At 39.3% G+C, this 18,865-nt stretch overlaps 1 protein-coding gene across 3 annotated transcripts in view; it reads right to left on the reverse strand.

The window, feature by feature from the left end:
- The window catches only part of Oseg4 (intraflagellar transport protein Oseg4), a 196,924-nt gene that overhangs the window by 88,984 nt on the left and 89,075 nt on the right, over window positions 1–18,865 (reverse strand). For all 3 annotated transcript variants that reach the window (XR_008409185.2, XR_008409184.2, XM_053797432.2), the window contains exons 13-16: window positions 15,650–15,728; window positions 11,336–11,503; window positions 3,598–3,776; window positions 1,975–2,178 (exon numbers count right to left, since the gene is read on the reverse strand). Coding sequence is in view for 1 of the 3 variants with exons in the window: in XM_053797432.2 (XP_053653407.1) it covers window positions 1,975–2,178; window positions 3,598–3,776; window positions 11,336–11,503; window positions 15,650–15,728 (630 nt within the window). In the remaining 2 variants the exon portion in view is untranslated. The remainder of the gene's footprint in view (window positions 1–1,974; window positions 2,179–3,597; window positions 3,777–11,335; window positions 11,504–15,649; window positions 15,729–18,865) is intronic.

Below are 18,865 nucleotides of genomic sequence, written 5' to 3' on the forward strand. Positions count from 1 at the left end.
TTACGATTATTTCGTTGTGTTTAGTGCTTGTGGGACTGTGAAATAAGCTGCCATGGGCCCAAAGAAACTTGCTAGTGGTACCCCTGTGGTAAAGAAAGTGAGAAACACCATAGATGTGAAGAAGGAAATAATACAGAAGTATGAGAGTGGTATGAGACTTGTTGAGCTTGCCAGGATGTATGGAAAAAACAAGTCGACCATCGGTTCTATCCTGTCAAAGAAAGAACAAATTAAGGAAGCTGATGTTGCGAAAGGTGTTAATATAGGGAGTGGATGAGGTGCCTTCTTCAAAGATTAAGGAGATTTGTGCCAAGTGGAATGATGTCCAAATGTTTGTGCAGAAGTACCACCCTGAGCAAGCTGAAACAAGCCATCTTTGCAACAAGTTCAGTGACAGAACCATGTCCCATTTTAGGGAAATGTTAAAGAGGCACCAGAAACAGAGGACTGTGGATAGTTATTTTGTGAGACAGGGGTCCAGTGACTCTCAAGCTGGTCCTAGTGGCATTAAAAGACAAAGAAAGGAAATAATCCCAGAGAGGGCTTTACCTGAAGTCCTCATGGAGGGGGATTCTCCTTCCAAACACTAACCCCAACTCCCTCTCTCCTCCTCCCTATCTTCCAGATGCCATCACCAATCTTCAATAAAAGTGAGTAAAAATGTTATTTTATATGTATTACTATACATAATTAAAAACTATAGTATTTGTTGTATGTAAAACTGTAATTAATCTCTATAAAATGTATTTTTTGTGTGAATATTTTTGGGTTTCTGGAACGGATTAATTGTATTTCCATTATTTCTTATGGGAAATATTGCTTCGAATTTCAGACTTTTCGAATTCAGAACTAGCTCCTGGAACGGATTAAGTTTGATTTTTGAGGTTCCACTGTATACACATTTTCATTAAGCCAGCTATGATATTTTTTCAAAATTATATAATAAACACGATACATAACATATAAAGATGATAAATACACCCCAGAGTAGAATAAATAAATATAAATATGAGATGTGGTAGCCAGACAACTTGTACGAGTGACGGCAAGAATGACGTTTTCTCTAGTCCAACATAAAGAGAAAATGTGTTACTGGGCATAACTGTAGAAAATTATTCTTTTCGTATATCTTCACTCAGAGTGTCTTTTCTTCTAAAAATTGTGTTACATGAGAATAGGAGTGTTCCTCTTTATTTATTCTACCGTATCAATGTAGAGACAACTTGTACACAATGTAACTTGTACACAAACCAGACGTGTGCACCTGGTTTGTTTACAAAACTCGCATTCACCTGGTTTACATAACTCCGCACCTGTCCTCTCTCATGTACTCATTCTCTCAATCTCTCTCTCTCTCTCATTTATTTGTTTTATCTCGTTTACTCACCTCTGACCCTACATTAAGTCTACAAATATTTTAAGGTAATTAATGAGTGAACTGTACATGCATTTTATCGCTCTGTGATGCTTAAATGTCAAAGAATATTATGTGTGGGTGGGTTGGCCTGGTATGGTAGCCCGGCTGGCTACCATACATACCACACTTGATTTCTTACAATAAATACTACTCATCTCACCCTAGATTAAGACTACAAATATTTTAATGTAAGTAATGAGTGTACTAAATGTGTATTTTACTCTTTAATTGTTATTTTAATGCCTAGTTTTATTGCTAACTTAATATATGTTAGTGTCAATTTGTTATCTAGTATTTATATGCATTTATAAGTGGGAAAAAAGGTGTTCCACTTTACATCGATTTCTGCTTTATAGAGGTAGCCTGGAACCTAACCTGCCATATAAGTGGAGCCCTACTGTACTTAGTGGTCCCAGATTTTTTTAATACTGCACACACCGACTGTTAAGACCCATTCTATACTGACCAGGCAACTCAGGCCAATGATGCCAAATTATTAGGCAGGAAAAATAAAATGTAGACCTATGTTTGGACAGTTTAAGGGTTAAACAACTTACCTTCTATCTACCTCCAAGTACAACTTCTCTGCCTCATCAAAGTCTTTAAAATACGCTGCCACTTCTGCTTTACGAAGAGTTTCATTCTGGATGTTGGAGATGCGTTTAACCAGTTGTATTCCTGGGTAATCCTTGCATCGGACAAAGGCTGCTTCAGCGTTCTTGAGGTCTTGCTTTTCTAAAGCGGCTTCAGCAAGCAAACGCCTAAGAAAGGAAATAAATTGTAAGTGATGGCTATACTGTCGCCCTACCTCGGTAGGAGATGGCCAGGGTATTAATAAAAAAATGTCTTTCTGTCTCAATGCAACTCTCAAAACTTAACACAGGTACACAAAAGGAAACTCTATATATAAATGCGGTGCAATTTGGGCAGAAATGCACTGCATAATCGTGGCTTTCTTTTGTGCTTAATAATACTTTATTACATGTAAACTACATTTTGTATACTGCAGAAAGAAAGAAATTTTGTTTGTTTAAATCAAAGCATTTGTGAAGACACAACTGACAGAGGGAAGACACAATCATTATTAAACCCATAGCTCAATAATGAACAATAATACATAGTCAAACCCCATAATCAGTGAGGGTTAATGTTTTTTGGCTATATCTCTTAAAGAGAAGGGATGAATGTTTTGAGTAGTAGGGGCTTGAGTATCCAGCACTCGTGTGAGAGCATGTTAGAGGAGACTGAATGGAGACAAGTGATTTATCATGGTTTGGCATACTATTGAAGTATGAGCAAAGTAATTTATGAAAGTATAGAAGGAAAACCAGTTTGATGGATTTGAGTCCTGAAGATGGGAAATACAGTGAATGCATTCTGTATGAGGGGTGTGGATGTTGCAGTTCAGCGTGTCATTTGCAGTGTAATATCTCTGTGCTTCTGGCAGGACAGCTACTGAATGAATAATGGTTATGTGTTTTCTTTTTCTGGGTCATCCTACCATGGTGGAAGACAGCTAATGTAAAAGAAATTCTTTATCTCTGTAAGCACAGTAATGCTATAAAATGCTTAATATTGATATTCAGAAAAAAGAACAAGTACATTGTAAACAAAATCCTTGAGATCTTCGAACAATCAAAACAAATGTTCACTGAACAAAATGCATATACATATATTAAGAAATACACAAAATGGATTTCAGTATACACATTATTTAACTGAAGCATGCAGATTACAAAGAACATGAATTTTAAGGTTTGACGGTATTCATAAATAATTCTGATAATGGAAGTCTTAAGCTAGGCTTAAGCTTGCCCGAAATGCTCTCAAGTGTCACCCATTTCTGTATAAAAAATGTATCATGTTGAAACAAACTTGTATTTGTATTAAAGCATAATAATAGACAATATTAGCCACAATAACATGATGGGAACAACTGGCAACCAACCCACAAGTTGCAAATGAATCTTTGATCAGGTTTTCCATAGATTTGCCCCATTCTAAGTATGTTTTCAAATACTCTAGCCTTCAGAATACAAGAGACTTGATCTTACCAAAGTTGTCTCCAACCCTCTCTTCACCTGACCTGACTTACAACTTCCTCCAAGATGTATAAAAATGTCTCATAACTTTCATCTCCAGCTTGTGGGTTAGTTGTGAAATGCATAGTAATGTTTTACCAGAGTCTCGGGTGAGGGTTTTCATCAATAAAAGCTGCAGCATCCTTAACAGAGACTTTTTCAAGAAGGTCTCGTGTGTCCCGGAGACTCTTAACCTCTAAAGTGAGCAAGTGGTCTGTGGTGGGAGACTCTGGTTCACGCATCACTTCATCCAGGAGGACTGCACGGATCTCAAGGTCCTGAAAACATGTATTTCAAGATAACATGCACTGTATATACTTTTGTTTTTCTTTTTGGGCCACCCTGCTTCGGTGGGATACAGCCAGTTTGTTGAAAGAAAGAAGATACACTGTACATATTTAACAGTCTGGCCATCTCCCACTGAGTAAGAGTGACCCTACAAAGAAGAAAACATTTCGTCGCTCATTCAATCACTGTCTTGCCAGAAGGGCACTGACATCATGGTTCAGATGCCCCTCCAAACTTCAACATTCCCACCCTTTTTCAGAGTCCAGGCACTCTTCTGCTCACTGACCTGCATGTTTTAGGATTTGCTTGCCATGGGTTTGAACCCTTGTTCTGTGATTATTTGCAATCATGTTACGATTTCATGAATCATCAGAGCATTTTGAGGGGACTTGAGCTACAGCATGCCACAGACACGATGAATGGTTTTGAAAACCAACAAGTTGAAGAATTAAGACACTTATGCAACATACGGGAATCTTTACTGAAGAAACGTTTTGCCACACAGTGGCTTCGTCAGTCTTATACAAAGCAGGAAGGTATAAGGAGAGGAGTAGTTTGAGGTAATCAATCCCTCAGGCTGGAGTCGAAGTGTTCAGTCCATCAATCTTGTAGAAAGTACAGCACAGGACCGTAGCAGTGGCTTATATACTGTAGTCAGGTGAGACGAAGCAGGAGGAGGCGGGGTCATAGTATATAAGCCACTGCTACGGCCTTGTGCTGTACTTTCTACAAGACTGATGGACTGAACACTTCGACTCCAGGCTGAGGGACTGATTACCTCTGAACACTTCGACTCCAGGCTGAGGGACTGATTACCTCAAACTCCTCTTCTCCTTATACCTTCCTTTGTATAAGACTGATGAAGCCACTGTGTGGTGAAACGTTTCTTCAATAAAGATTCCCATATGTTGCATAAGTGTCTTAATTTTTCAACATGCCACAGACATGCTGGTGTGAGATTCTTTTGTAAAAACCTGCATGTGATCATGTGTGGCCCATGCTAACCTCCCTATGGTGTATAGAAATTTACATAGTTGTATGAATCTTATTAAGTTGGTATAGTCTAGTGGTTAACACACAGTCCTGCTAGTTTTAGGACTCACTTGCCATGGGTTCAAGCCCCATCTGTTCTTTAATTTATTTACAATCACGTTATCATGATTTTGAGAGTCTTGAAATCTTGACTATATGCCATATATTTGTGTTTTATTGATCTGCTGATTATGGTTACCTAGCATGAACTCATTCTACAAGTAAAGAAACTCTACAAGGTTTATTTACAGTTGATATTCAAAATGAAATTTTTAGGGCAGAAGAGGGGGGCTGACTATGAACATACACTATCCACTTTTATGACAAACTAATACTTGCCAAACAAACTAAGTCAACAGGTTCACTTTAAAAAAGTTTGAGACACATACTACTGACAGAACAACTACAGTACTACAGTAAGCAGGAAGTATTGGACTCTCCACTGTTCTTAATTTTTCTTTTTATATTAATGCTGATTAAGTCTGTATTTATGAGTGAGGTGAAAGTGTTGAATGATGATGAAAGTATTTTGGTTTTGGGGATTTTCTTTCTTTTTGGGTCACCCTGCCTTGGTGGGAAACAGTCTGTTGGGTATACCTGGTAAAGTGTATGGCAGAGTTATTATTGAAAGAATTAAGAGTAAGATAGAGAGTAGGATAGCAGATGAGCAAGGAGGCTTTAGGAAAAGTAGGGGGTGTGTAGACCAAGTGTTTACAGTGAAACATATAGGTGAACAGTATTTAGATAAGGCTAAAGAGGTTTTTGTGGCATTTATGGATTTGGAAAAGGCATATGACAGAGTGGATAGAGGGCAATGTGGCAGATGTTGCAGGTGTATGGTATAGGAGGTAGGTTACTGAAAGCAGTGAAGAGTTTTTACGAGGATAGTGAGGCTCAGGTTAGAGTATGTAGGAAAGAGGGAGATTATTTCCCAGTAAAAGTAGGCCTTAGACAAGGATGTGTGATGTCACCATGGTTGTTTAATATACAGTGGACCCTCGCCTAATGCTATTAATCCGTTCCTGAGAGCTCAACGTTAGGCGAAATTATCGTTAGGCGAATTAATTTTCCTTATAAGAAATAATGGAAATCAAATTAATCCATTCCTGACACCCCAAAGTATGAACAAAAAAAAATTTTTACCACATGAAATATTAATTTTAATACATACAAACTGAAGAAGACATGCACAGTTACATGACACTTATCTTTATTGAAGATCTGGTGATGATTGATGGGATGGGAGGAGGGGAGACTGTGGATGGTGTTAATGTTTAGAAGGGGAATCCCCTTCCATTAGGACTTGAGGTGGCAAGTCCTTTTCTGGGGTTACTTCCCTTCTTCTTTTAATGCCACTAGGACCAGCTTCAGAGTCACTGGACCTCTGTCGCACAATATATCTGTCCATAGAGGCCTGTACCTCCCGTTCCTTTATGACATTCCTGAAGTGTTTCACAACATTGTCAGTGTAATAGTCACCAGCAAGGCTTGCAATAGCTGTGTGAGGGTGATTTTCATCAAAAAAGGTTTGCACTTTAAGCCACACTGCACACATTTCCTTAATCTTTGAAGTAGGCAACTTCCTCAATTTCTCTATCCACTCCTCCGAAGCAGTTTCCTCAGGTGTGGCCTCTTGCTGTTGAAGATGATCTAGCAGCTCATCAGTGGTTAGTTCTTCATTGTCCTCCTCCACCAACTCTTCCACATCCTCCCCACTAACCTCCAACCCCAAGGACTTTCCCAGTGCCACAATGGATTCCTCAACTGGCATAGGATTCCTAGGGTTAGCCTCAAACCCTTCAAAATCCCTTTTGTCTACACATTCTGGCCACAGTTTCTTTCAAGCAGAGTTCAAGGTCCTCTTAATCACTTCCTCCCAAGCCTTACCTATAATGTTTACACAATTGAGAATGCTAAAGTGATCTCTCCAAAACTCTCTTAGAGTCAATTGAGTTTCTGAGGTCACTACAAAGCACCTTTCAAACATAGCTTTTGTGTACAGTTTCTTGAAGTTGGAAATGACCTGCTGGTCCATGGGCTGCAGGAGAGGAGTGGTATTAGGAAGCAAAAACTTGACCTTAATTAAGCTCATTTCCGCAGAAAGTCGCTCTGCCACGTCTGAAGGATGACCAGGAGTACTGTCTAATACCAGGAGGCACTTAAGGTCTAATTTCTTTTCAATTAGGTAATTTTTCACAGTGGGGGCAAATGCATGGTGTAACCAGTCATAGAAAAAGTCCCTAGTGACCCATGCCTTACTGTTTGCCCTCCACAGCACACACAAATTAGCCTTGAGGACATTGTTTTTCCTGAACACTCTGAGAGTTTCAGAGTGATACACCAATAAAGGCTTCACTTTGCAATCACCACTAGCATTGGCACACATCAACAGAGTAAGCCTGTCTTTCATAGGCTTATGTCCTGGGAGTGCCTTTTCTCCTGAGTAATGTACGTCCTGCTTGGCATTTTCTTCCAAAACAGGCCTGTTTCGTCACAATTAAACACTTGTTCAGGTTTCAGTCCTTCACTGTCTATGTACTCTTTGAAATCCTGCACATATTTTTCAGCCGCTTTGTGGTCTGAACTGGCAGCCTCACCATGCCTTATCACACTATGTATGCCACTGATTCTTAAATCTCTCAAACCAACCTTTGCTGGCCTTAAATTCACTCACATCATCACTAGTTGCAGGCATTTTTCTAATTAAATCATCATGCAACTTCCTAGCCTTTTCACATATGATCGCTTGAGAGATGCTATCTGTTTTTCGTTTATCTACACCAATAACAGTCTCTCAACATCTATCACTTGCGATCTCTGTTTCGAAAACAAAGTTGCACCTTTGGCAAGAACAGCTTCCTTGATTGATCGGAGACACACACTCCACTTTCATACTTAGCAATGATCTCTTTCTTCATATCCATAGTTTTTCTCACTCTTTTTGCTGTAGGGTTGGCGCTAGAAGCTTTCTTGGGGCCCATGGTGACTTATTTTGCAGGTGCAATCACTAAAAAGGCTGTGATATGAAATGTTCAGACTGTATGCTTGGAAGCGACCGTGGTGGCTGGCTTGTAAACACTGGCACCCACGGAACAAGTGAGGCGCGCTCAGGCCGCACATGGACGCGTCTCGAATGAATCGCATTGAGCGAGTTTTTTAGCGATAGCCGAGGCAAAATTTTTGCATTAAAATGTATCGCTAGGCAGATTTAACGTTATGCGATGCGTTCGTTAGGCGAGGGTCCACCGTATTTATAGATGGGGTTGTAAGAGAAGTAAATGCGAGGGTCTTGGCAAGAGGCGTGGAGTTAAAAGATAAAGAATCGCACATAAAGTGGGAGTTGTCACAGTTGCTCTTTGCTGATGACACTGTGCTCTTGGGAGATTCTGAAGAGAAGCTGCAGAGGTTGGTGGATTAATTTGGTAGGGTATGTAAACGAAGAAAATTAAAAGTGAATACAGGAAAGAGTAAGGTTATGAGGATAACAAAAAGATTAGGTGATGAAAGATTGGATATCAGATTGGAGGGAGAGAGTATGGAGGAGGTGAATGTATTCAGATATTTGGGAGTGGACGTGTCAGCAGATGGATCTATGAAAGATGAGGTGAATCATAGAATTGATGAGGGGAAAAGGGTGAGCGGTGCACTTAGGAGTCTGTGGAGACAAAGAACTTTGTCCTTGGAGGCAAAGAGGGGAATGTATGAGAGTATAGTTTTACCAACGCTCTTATATGGGTGTGAAGCATGGGTGATGAATGTTGCAGCGAGGAGAAGGCTGGAGGCAGTGGAGATGTCATGTCTGAGGGCAATGTGTGGTGTGAATATAATGCAGAGAATTCATAGTTTGGAAGTTAGGAGGAGGTGCGGGATTACCAAAACTGTTGTCCAGAGGGCTGAGGAAGGGTTGTTGAGGTGGTTCGGTCATGTAGAGAGAATGGAGCGAAACAGAATGACTTCAAGAGTGTATCAGTCTGTAGTGGAAGGAAGGCGGGGTAGGGGTCGGCCTAGGAAAAGTTGGAGGGAGGGGGTAAAGGAGGTTTTGTGTGCGAGGGGCTTGGACTTACAGCGGGCATGCGTGAGCGTGTTTGATAGGAGTGAATGGAGACAAATGGTTTTAAATACTTGACATGCTGTTGGAGTGTGAGCAAAGTAACATTCATGAAGGGGAAACCAGCAGGCCGGACTTGAGTCCTGGAGATGGGAAGTACAGTGCCTGCACTCTGAAGGAGGGGTGTTAATGTTGCAGTTTAAAAACTGTAGTGTAAAGCACCCTTCTGGCAAGACAGTGATGGAGTGAATGATGGTGAAAGTTTTTCTTTTTCGGGCCACCCTGCCTTGGTGGGAATCGGCCAGTGTGATAATAAAAAAAAAACTAATAATAATAATAATTTGTCAGAGCATCATTCCTTCTAAAAATTATATGAGAATGGAAGTGTTGTGTACAAGTTAGAGACAACTTGTACACAATGTAAGGTGTTTATATGAATGTTCATGAACCATAACCAGATGTATCGTCTGTTTGCTTACATAGTGGGTGGCCAGGCTGGCTTCCCTACACTATCCTACCTACCACACGACTTTCTACAAATAAATGCTTTTCACCTTTCACCCTACATTAAGACTACAAATATTTTAAGATAAGTAATGAGTGTACTGTACATGCATTTTATCACTATGGAGCTTTAACTCTTTCAGGGTCCAGAGGCCAAATTTCAAAGTGCACACCAGGGTCCAAGAATTTTCAAAAAAAAAATTATTTTTTCTTATGAAATGGTAGAGAATCTTTTTCTGAAAGTAATAAAACAAAAAATATGAAATTTGATGGAAATTTGACGAAATTATGCTCTTGTGAATTTTGATGTGTCGGCGATATTTATGAATCGGCGATTTTGCCGACTTTGACTCCCATTTTAGGCCAATTACATTATTCCAGTCGACCAAATTCTTAGCTATTTCACTAGTAATACTTCTATTCTATCGACTGAGCACAAGAAATCGCCAAGTCAACTGTTTCAACTACAAAATAAAGAGATCGGAAATTGGTAATTTGGCCAATTTAACACAAAGTTCAAAATATTCCAATTTCAAAATAGGGTCCAGAATAAACAATGTAGGTATTCCTGGCACTAAACTAATATTTCCTCTGTTTATTAGTTACGTTTTGAGGCTTTACAAATGAATTCCATTTTGATTTTTTATTCACAAAATTAATTTTTATTCAAACCAAAAAATAGAAGATTTACTGTTATGAAATATTGTAATAATTGTATAAATATCATCACCACATTTGTGAATGTATATTAGACCCACCAGCTGGCGTGTATTAGACGTGTGAGGTTGTTTGTTCACTCTTGAACATCAGCAAAATTTAACATTTCCGCTACTTTGAGCTCAGTTTCAAGCCATTTCCTGTGCTAAAACCAATCAAAATCATCTCTATTTCTGTAATATGTCTTCCATTCTATCAAATGAGACCAAGAAATCGCAAATACAACTATAAAAAACACACAAAAAAACACTGCAAATTGCTGTTTTAACCCGTAAACGGCCCAAACGTATACGTGTATATACGTTTTTACCGCTAGTGCCCCAAACGTATATATACATTTTATTTGTCATACATTCAACACTGCCACGATAAGCCTGAGTCGCCTAGACATGAGAGAATGGGTGTGCGCACTCACTGTGTGGCATATTAAAATAATTGGGGATGCCTGGGTACCATATGCTCTTTTTCCTATTAAAAAACGAATTTTTTCTCTCCAAAAATTTGGGGCACTATGGGAGAGAACGTATATATACATTTGGACCGTTTGCAGGTTAATCGAAAATCACAGTCTCAGTTTTTTCTCTCATTATACACTGTGTGCTGCAGGATTTGTTTTATGTGGTGCACACATACCACATAGATGTATTCTCTCATATCTAGGCCCAAATTTACCACTCACAGCTTATCAGAGTGAGCTGAGCTCAGTAAATTAATCCTAACATTTTGGTAAGAAAAATCATTTTTTTTTTCCGAACATTTTGCAACACAGGGAGACAGTTTCAGAACTGGGGTTGCAACAGTCAAAGGGTTAATAATAGAGTAAACAAACTTAATTACAAACTTAAATGTGTTTGTTTGTATCATAAATTGTACTACCTCATATTAATAATAGAGTAAAATATTGAATATTTGTATTCTACCACTCTTCACCTGTCTAGACTTAAGTAGTCTATAAGTATTAGGTTAAGTCTGCCTGAAATGCCTCGGCATGATAGTGGCTTTCTTTGTACCAATCAAATTATTAAATGTAAACACACATTGTAACCTTAGCAAAGAAATAAAATTTTATTATTATTTATTATTATTATTATTATTATTATTATTATTATTATTATTATTATTATTATTATTATTATTATAATGATTATAGCAAAGGCTCTAAACTAATGTAACTCATCTCTGCAATGTTTTAAAAAAAAATCTTTGTTAATTAAAGGAATTAAAAAAAAGTTTTAAAAGAGGGTTTACCTGAAAGCTGCAGAGATAACCAGAACTGGCAACAGGCTCCTCAGGATCCATGTTACGAAAGACATACATGCGAGTCTTCTCCATCATGGCAAATAACTCTGGGTTGTCCTGAGCCCAACACATGTCCCATACATCTTTACGCTCAAATTTCAATATGGAACCCATCACCTGCAGAATGAGACACTCGTGCAAAATTTGGGAATCTTTACAGAGAACAATAGTGGAAGATGAGGAGATTGAGGTATTCAGTCCGTAAGGCTGGAGTCAATGTGTTCAGTCCATCAATCTAGAGAAATGTACAGCATATGTGCAGAGAGGTTTCTTACATATTGAAGTCAGGTGAGTAGCAGTAGGGGGAGGCAGAGTCACCACCTGACGAATCCACTAGTGTATGTAGATCATGCATACAGGTTAGGCAAGCACTGAGGAAATCCCTGTATCAAAGTCCCATGATACTGCTGTGTTTGACAGGTATGATGAAAGTGCTTTTCAAAGCTATTTTCATCACAAGGGTATTATTTGTTCTTTAACAAAGCAATATTATAAGCTGTGTCTTATCCATCAACTTACTGGTTCATACCAATAATGTTTAATACTTGTCTGACACAGCAACACCACAGACTCTTGGTACAGAGGATATCTACTACAAGTGTATTGTTAACAGCTGGTTAAACATATTGTCATGACCTACTTCTACTAGTGGGTCTCTTCCACCTGTGATGCAGTCTCCAATTGATGCACCTCGCCTCTACCTCCAGAATTTAAGACTCCACCTTCATTCCTCTGCTTTAAATATTTAAATACTGAGCACCTTCAATAAGAGCTAAGGGACAGAACACCTATCAACTCTTCAAGGCTAAGGGATTAAACACCTTCAATCAAGGCAAAGGAACAGAGCATCTATCAACTCTTCAAGACTAAGGGACTGAACATCTTAAAAGTACCTCTCAACTTCTTTCACTATCTCTGATATAAAAGTCACCTGTGTATTTGACTGAAAAAGCTTCCTGCACATGAGTAATATTTCTGAATGGATGAAATCTATAAACTTCAATACACTGCAGTAAACCTACTTATTATGCTAGGAGGTGCTGTACATAATCTATTTATTCACAACTACTATAAGAACATACAGTGAAATGAAGTTGCCACTCCAGTCCCACCCTTGGGTTGACAAAGCACCATACAATGCCATCTTTTCTATATTCCCACAGGCACAGATCAGAGTGGACTAAAATATATACAAAAATGGGAAAAATGGAGGAAATAAATACAATTTGAAAGAAAGGAAAGGTAGGACTCAATTCCCTCAATTAAGAATATATGCTGCCACCAACTCTTGTAGTAGCAGTAGAGGTGAAAAGAGATAAAGTTCCGCCAGAGAGAGAGACAGAATTTGGCAAGAGCAAGAAAACCCAATAGGAATAATGTAGGATAGTTCAGATCTACTGGCCCATGCTAGGCAGCTTTAACTCTCACATTACCAGTCCCACTCATGTATCTGCTCAGTCATCTATGGTACAGACTTATTGCCAGAACTATGCTTTCCTATATCCTTATGAAATCTTAATCTATCTAATTTCACTTTATTATTTTAAATTATATTCTGGGCAGATACATTAAGCACTTTATTTGCAGCCTCTTTATTTTTTTATTCACTACAAAATAGTATTGCATGCCAGAGCTAAAAAGATGAAAATCTCAAATGCTGAGATGGCCAGTAATTGTAGTACTGTTCATAGTTTTTAACACAAGCTAGTCTCCCACCAGGGTAGAGTGACCCAAATAAGAGGAAACACATTCACCATCATTCATTCATACCAGCATGCTTATGACATGTTGGCATCACAGATCAAATGGCCCTCCTTACTGCAACATCCTCGCTCCTCCTTTAGAATGCAAGCACTACTTTCCACCTCCAGGACTCAAGTCCAGCTGACTGGTTTCCATATCTACCTTGCTCAAACTCCACCAGAATGTTAAGTCATAAAAACCACTCATCTCCATTCACTTAAATCTAAGTCTGCTGTGTGTTCAAGACCGCTAGGGATGACCCCTACCTGTCTTATCTTCCACCCCAGACTTCTGCTTTTTCTTAGTATTCCTAAAGAACAAAAGGGCACAATACCATCACTGGAACAATATACAAATAACCCGCACATAGGAGAGAGAAGCTCGTAATGATGTTTCAGTCTGACTTGGTCCATTTACAGGTCACACTGTGTGACTTGTAAATGGTTTAAGCCAAATCAAAATGTCACTGTAAGCTCTCTCCTGTGTACAGATTATTTATGTATTAGTCATCCTCTTCTGCTTCATCCTCTCGAAATGACCAAACTACCTCAACAATCCCTTCTCAGTCTCCTGGAAATCCTACTCTCTACTAATCTCTACACTGAATTCCTCGCATAAGATTCCCTGGTTAGGCAAGACATATGGGTAAGTCTGTTATACCTGCTGCCCACTTCACCTAGCAGTAAGTACATACATATCTAGATGTTAGTCAACTATTGTAGGTAGCATCTTGGGAAACGGTAATAAAGCATCTCCAAAAAATAATATTTGGCATGAAACCTAAAAAGTTTGCCATCAGTCAAGTCTCAAACAGAATGCGGAAATTAGTAGAAGGTGTGGAGTTAATAAAAGTATTAGTCAGAGGGCTGAAGAGGGGTTGTTGAGGTGGTTTGGTCATTTAGAGAGAATGGATCACAATAGAATGACATGGAGAGCATATAAATCTGTAGGGGAAGGAAGGTAGGGTAGGGGTCGTCCTCAAAAAGGTTGGAGGGAGGGGGTTAAGGAGGTTTTGTGGGCGAGGGGCTTGGACTTCCAGCAAGCATGCGTGAGTGTGTTATATAGGAGTGAATGGTATTTGGGACCTGTTGGAGTGTGAGCAGGGTAATATTTAGTGAAGGGATTCAGGGAAACTGGTTATTTTTATATACCCGGATTTTTTTTTTTTTCAACAAATCGGCCGTATCCAACTAAGGCAGGGTGGCCCAAAAAGAAAACGAAAGTTACTCTTTTTAAATTTAGTAATTTATACAGGAGAAGGGGTTACTAGTCCCTTGCTCCTGGCATTTTAGTCGCCTCTTACAACACGCATAGCTTACAGAGGAAGAATTCTGTTCCACTTTCCCATGGAGATAAAAGGAAATAAACAAGAATAAGAACTAGTAAGAAAATAGAAGAAAACCCAGAGGGGTGTGTATATATATGCTTGTACATGTATGTGTAGTGTGACCTAAGTGTAAGTAGAAGTAGCAAGACGTACCTGAAACCTTGCATGCTCATGAGACAGGAAAATGGACACCAGCAATCCTTTCTTTCTTTCTTTCAACACACCGGCCGTATCCCACTGAGGCGGGGTGGCCCAAAAGGAAAAACACAAGTTTCTCCTTTTACATTTAGTAATATATACAGGAGAAGAGGTTACTAGCACCTTGCTCCTGGCATTTTAGTCGCCTCTTACAACACGCATGGCTTACGGAGGAAGAATTCTGTTCCACTTCCCCATGGAGATAAGAGGAAATAGACAAGAACAAGAACTAGAAAGAAAATAGAAGAAAATCCAGAGGGGTATGTATATATAAATGCTTGTACATGTATGTGTAGTGTGACCTAAGTGTAAGTAGAAGTAGCAAGACGTACCTGAAATCTTGCATGTTTATGAAACAGAAAAAAGGGCACCAGCAATCCTACCATCATGTAAAACAATTACAGGCTTTCATTTTACACTCACTTGGCAGGACGGTAGTACCTCCCTGGGTGGTTGCTGTCTACCAGCCTACTACCTAGAATACCCGGACTTGAGTACTGGAAATGGGAAGTACATTGCCTGCACTCTAAAGGAGGGGTTTGGGATATTGGCAGTTTGGAGGGATATGTTGTGTATCTTTATACATACATGCTTCTAAACTGTTGTGTTCTGAGCACCTCTGCAAAAACAGTGATTATGTATGAGTGAGGTGAAAGTGTTGAATGATGATGAAAGTACTTTCTTTTTGGGGATTTTCTTTCTTTTTGGGTCACCCTGTCTCAGTGGGAGACGGCCGACTTGTTGAAAAAATAAATAAATAAAATATCAAAAAATCAAATGACAAAATACTGATGTTTCATATTGTCTAAATTCCCCAATAAAGCTTATTAATCTGTCTGTATGTTTTATTCATCTTTTTCCAAACATTTTATTTTGAGGCAAACTTTCTTTTTTGTTTTCTGCAAACTGCATACTATGCAGAGCTGGGTTTTGCAATAAACTGAGGTAGGACAACAGTTCTTAGCCAGTAAACAAAAATGCGTAAAGAGACTTACCTCAGAGCCAGTGTCTGTGGAGCGAGTATCCAGCTCTAAGAATGTAAGCAAGCCAGTGATATCAATGATGGCCAGCCGCCTAAAATTAAAACATAATGTTAAAACTATGGAACAAACATCCTGCCAAAGTTGTTCAATAGTAAATTACAAAATTATATTCATCTCCTCAAGTCAGAAAAAATTAATACTAAATTAAGGCTCTGAAATTTCAGATCTATCTTTTTCTTTACCTCAATGGTTGTGTATCACCAAGGCAAGGTGACACGAGGACAACATACAAATAACCTGCACATAGGAGAATGAAATTTATCATGACGTTTCGATCCAACTTGGACCATTAACTTGTATCATCACAAGTTTCATTCTCTTATGTGCAGGTTATTTGTGTATTGTTACAGTCACGGTACTGTGACTTTTTATTCTTTAGAGAAAACAACGCATTCACCACCATTCATTCATTCAACATTTATATCTTAGTTACAGATCCATACATTTGTAGGGGTGCATTGTATATAACACAGGCACATTTGAGTGGGTGTACAACCCATGTTTGACCCATGAATGATATGTGTACTGACAAGAACATTTCCTACCTATACTCAGCCACTGCATTGCTGAACATGTTACAGCCATATTTTGCATCAAACACGCTCACACATGCCTGCTGGAAGTCCAAGCCCCTTGCACACAAAACCTCCTTTACCCCCTCTCTCCAACCTTTCCTAGGCCGACCCCTACCCCGCCTTCCTTCCACTACAGACTGATACACTCTTGAAGTCATTCTGTTTCGCTCCATTCTCTCTACATGTCTGAACCACCTCAACAACCCTTCCTCAGCCCTCTGGACAACAGTTTTGGTAATCCCGCACCTCCTCCTAACTTCCAAACTACGAATTCTCTGCATTATATTCACACCACACATTGCCCTCAGACATGACATCTCCACTGCCTCCAGCCTTCTCCTCGCTGCAACATTCATCACCCATGCTTCACACCCATATAAGAGCATTGGTAAAACTATACTCTCATACATTCCCCTCTTTGCCTCAAAGGACAAAGTTCTTTGTCTCCACAGACTCCTAAGTGCACCACTCACTCTTTTCCCCTCATCAATTCTATGATTCACCTCATCTTTCATAGACCCATCCGCTGACACGTCCACTCCCAAATATCTGAATACATTCACCTCCTCCATACTCTCTCCCTCCAATCTGATATTCAATCTTTCATCACCTAATCTTTTTGTTATCCTCATAACCTTACTCTTTCCTGTATTCACCTTTAATTTTCTTCTTTTGCACACCCTACCAAATTCATCCACCAATCTCTGCAACTTCTCTTCAGAATCTCCCAAGAGCACAGTGTCATCAGCAAAGAGCAGCTGTGACAACTCCCACTTTGTGTGTGATTCTTTATCTTTTAACTCCACACCTCTTGCCAAGACCCTCGCATTTACTTCTCTTACAACCCCATCTATAAATATATTAAACAACCACGGTGACATCACACATCCTTGTCTAAGGCCTACTTTTACTGGGAAAAAATTTCCCTCTTTCCTACATACTCTAACTTGAGCCTCACTATCCTCGTAAAAACTCTTCACTGCTTTCAGTAACCTACCTCCTACACCATACACTTGCAACATCTGCCACATTGCCCCCTATCCACCCTGTCATATGCCTTTTCCAAATCCATAAATGCCACAAAGACCTCTTTAGCCTTATCTAGATACTGTTCACTTATATGTTTCACTGTAAACACCTGGTCCACACACCCCCTACCTTTCCTAAAGCCTCCTTGTTCATCTGCTATCCTATTCTCCGTCTTACTTTTAATTCTTTCAATAATAACTCTACCATACACTTTACCAGGTATACTCAGCAGACTTATCCCCCTATAATTTTTGCACTCTCTTTTATCCCATTTGCCTTTATACAAAGGAACCATGCATGCTCTCTGCCAATCCCTAGGTACCTCACCCTCTTCCATACATTTATTAAATAATTGCACCAACCACTCCAAAACTATATCCCCACCTGCTTTTAACATTTCTATCTTTATCCCATCAATCCCGGCTGCCTTACCCCCTTTCATTTTACCCACTGCCTCACGAACTTCCCCCACACTCACTACTGGCTCTTCCTCACTCCTACAAGATGTTATTCCTCCTTGCCCTATACACGAAATCACAGCTTCCCTATCTTCATCAACATTTAACAATTCCTCAAAATATTCCCTCCATCTTCCCAATACCTCTAACTCTCCATTTAATAACTCTCCTCTCCTATTTTTAACTGACAAATCCATTTGTTCTCTAGGCTTTCTTAACTTGTTAATCTCACTCCAAAACTTTTTCTTATTTTCAACAAAATTTGTTGATAACATCTCACCCACTCTCTCATTTGCTCTCTTTTTACATTGCTTCACCACTCTCTTAACCTCTCTCTTTTTCTCCATATACTCTTCCCTTCTTGCATCACTTCTACTTTGTAAAAACTTCTCATATGCTAACTTTTTCTCCCTTACTACTCTCTTTACATCATCATTCCACCAATCGCTCCTCTTCCCTCCCGCACCCACTTTCCTGTAACCACAAACTTCTGCTGAACACTCTAACACTACATTTTTAAACCTACCCCATACCTCTTTGACCCCATTGCCTATGCTCTCATTAGCCCATCTATCCTCCAATAGCTGTTTATATCTTACCCTAACTGCCTCCTCTTTTAGTTTATAAACCTTCACCTCTCTCTTCCCTGATACTTCTATTCTCCTTGTATCCCATCTACCTTTTACTCTCAGTGTAGCTACAACTAGAAAGTGATCTGATACATCTGTGGCCCCTCTATAAACATGTACATCCTGAAGTCTACTCAACAGTCTTTTATCTACCAATACATAATCCAACAAACTACTGTCATTTTGCCCTACATCATATCTTGTATACTTATTTATCCTCTTTTTCTTAAAATATGTATTACCTATAACTAAACCCCTTTCTATACAAAGTTCAATCAAAGGGCTCCCATTATCATTTACACCTGGCACCCCAAACTTACCTACGACACCCTCTCTAAAAGTTTCTCCTACTTTAGCATTCAGATCCCCTACCACAATTACTCTCTCACTTGGTTCAAAGGCTCCTATACATTCACTTAACATCTCCCAAAATCTCTCTCTCTCCTCTGCATTCCTCTCTTCTCCAGGTGCATACAC

The sequence above is a fragment of the Cherax quadricarinatus genome, chromosome 86 (assembly GCF_038502225.1).
Source record: "Cherax quadricarinatus isolate ZL_2023a chromosome 86, ASM3850222v1, whole genome shotgun sequence".
Classification (NCBI taxonomy): Eukaryota; Metazoa; Arthropoda; class Malacostraca; order Decapoda; family Parastacidae; genus Cherax; species Cherax quadricarinatus.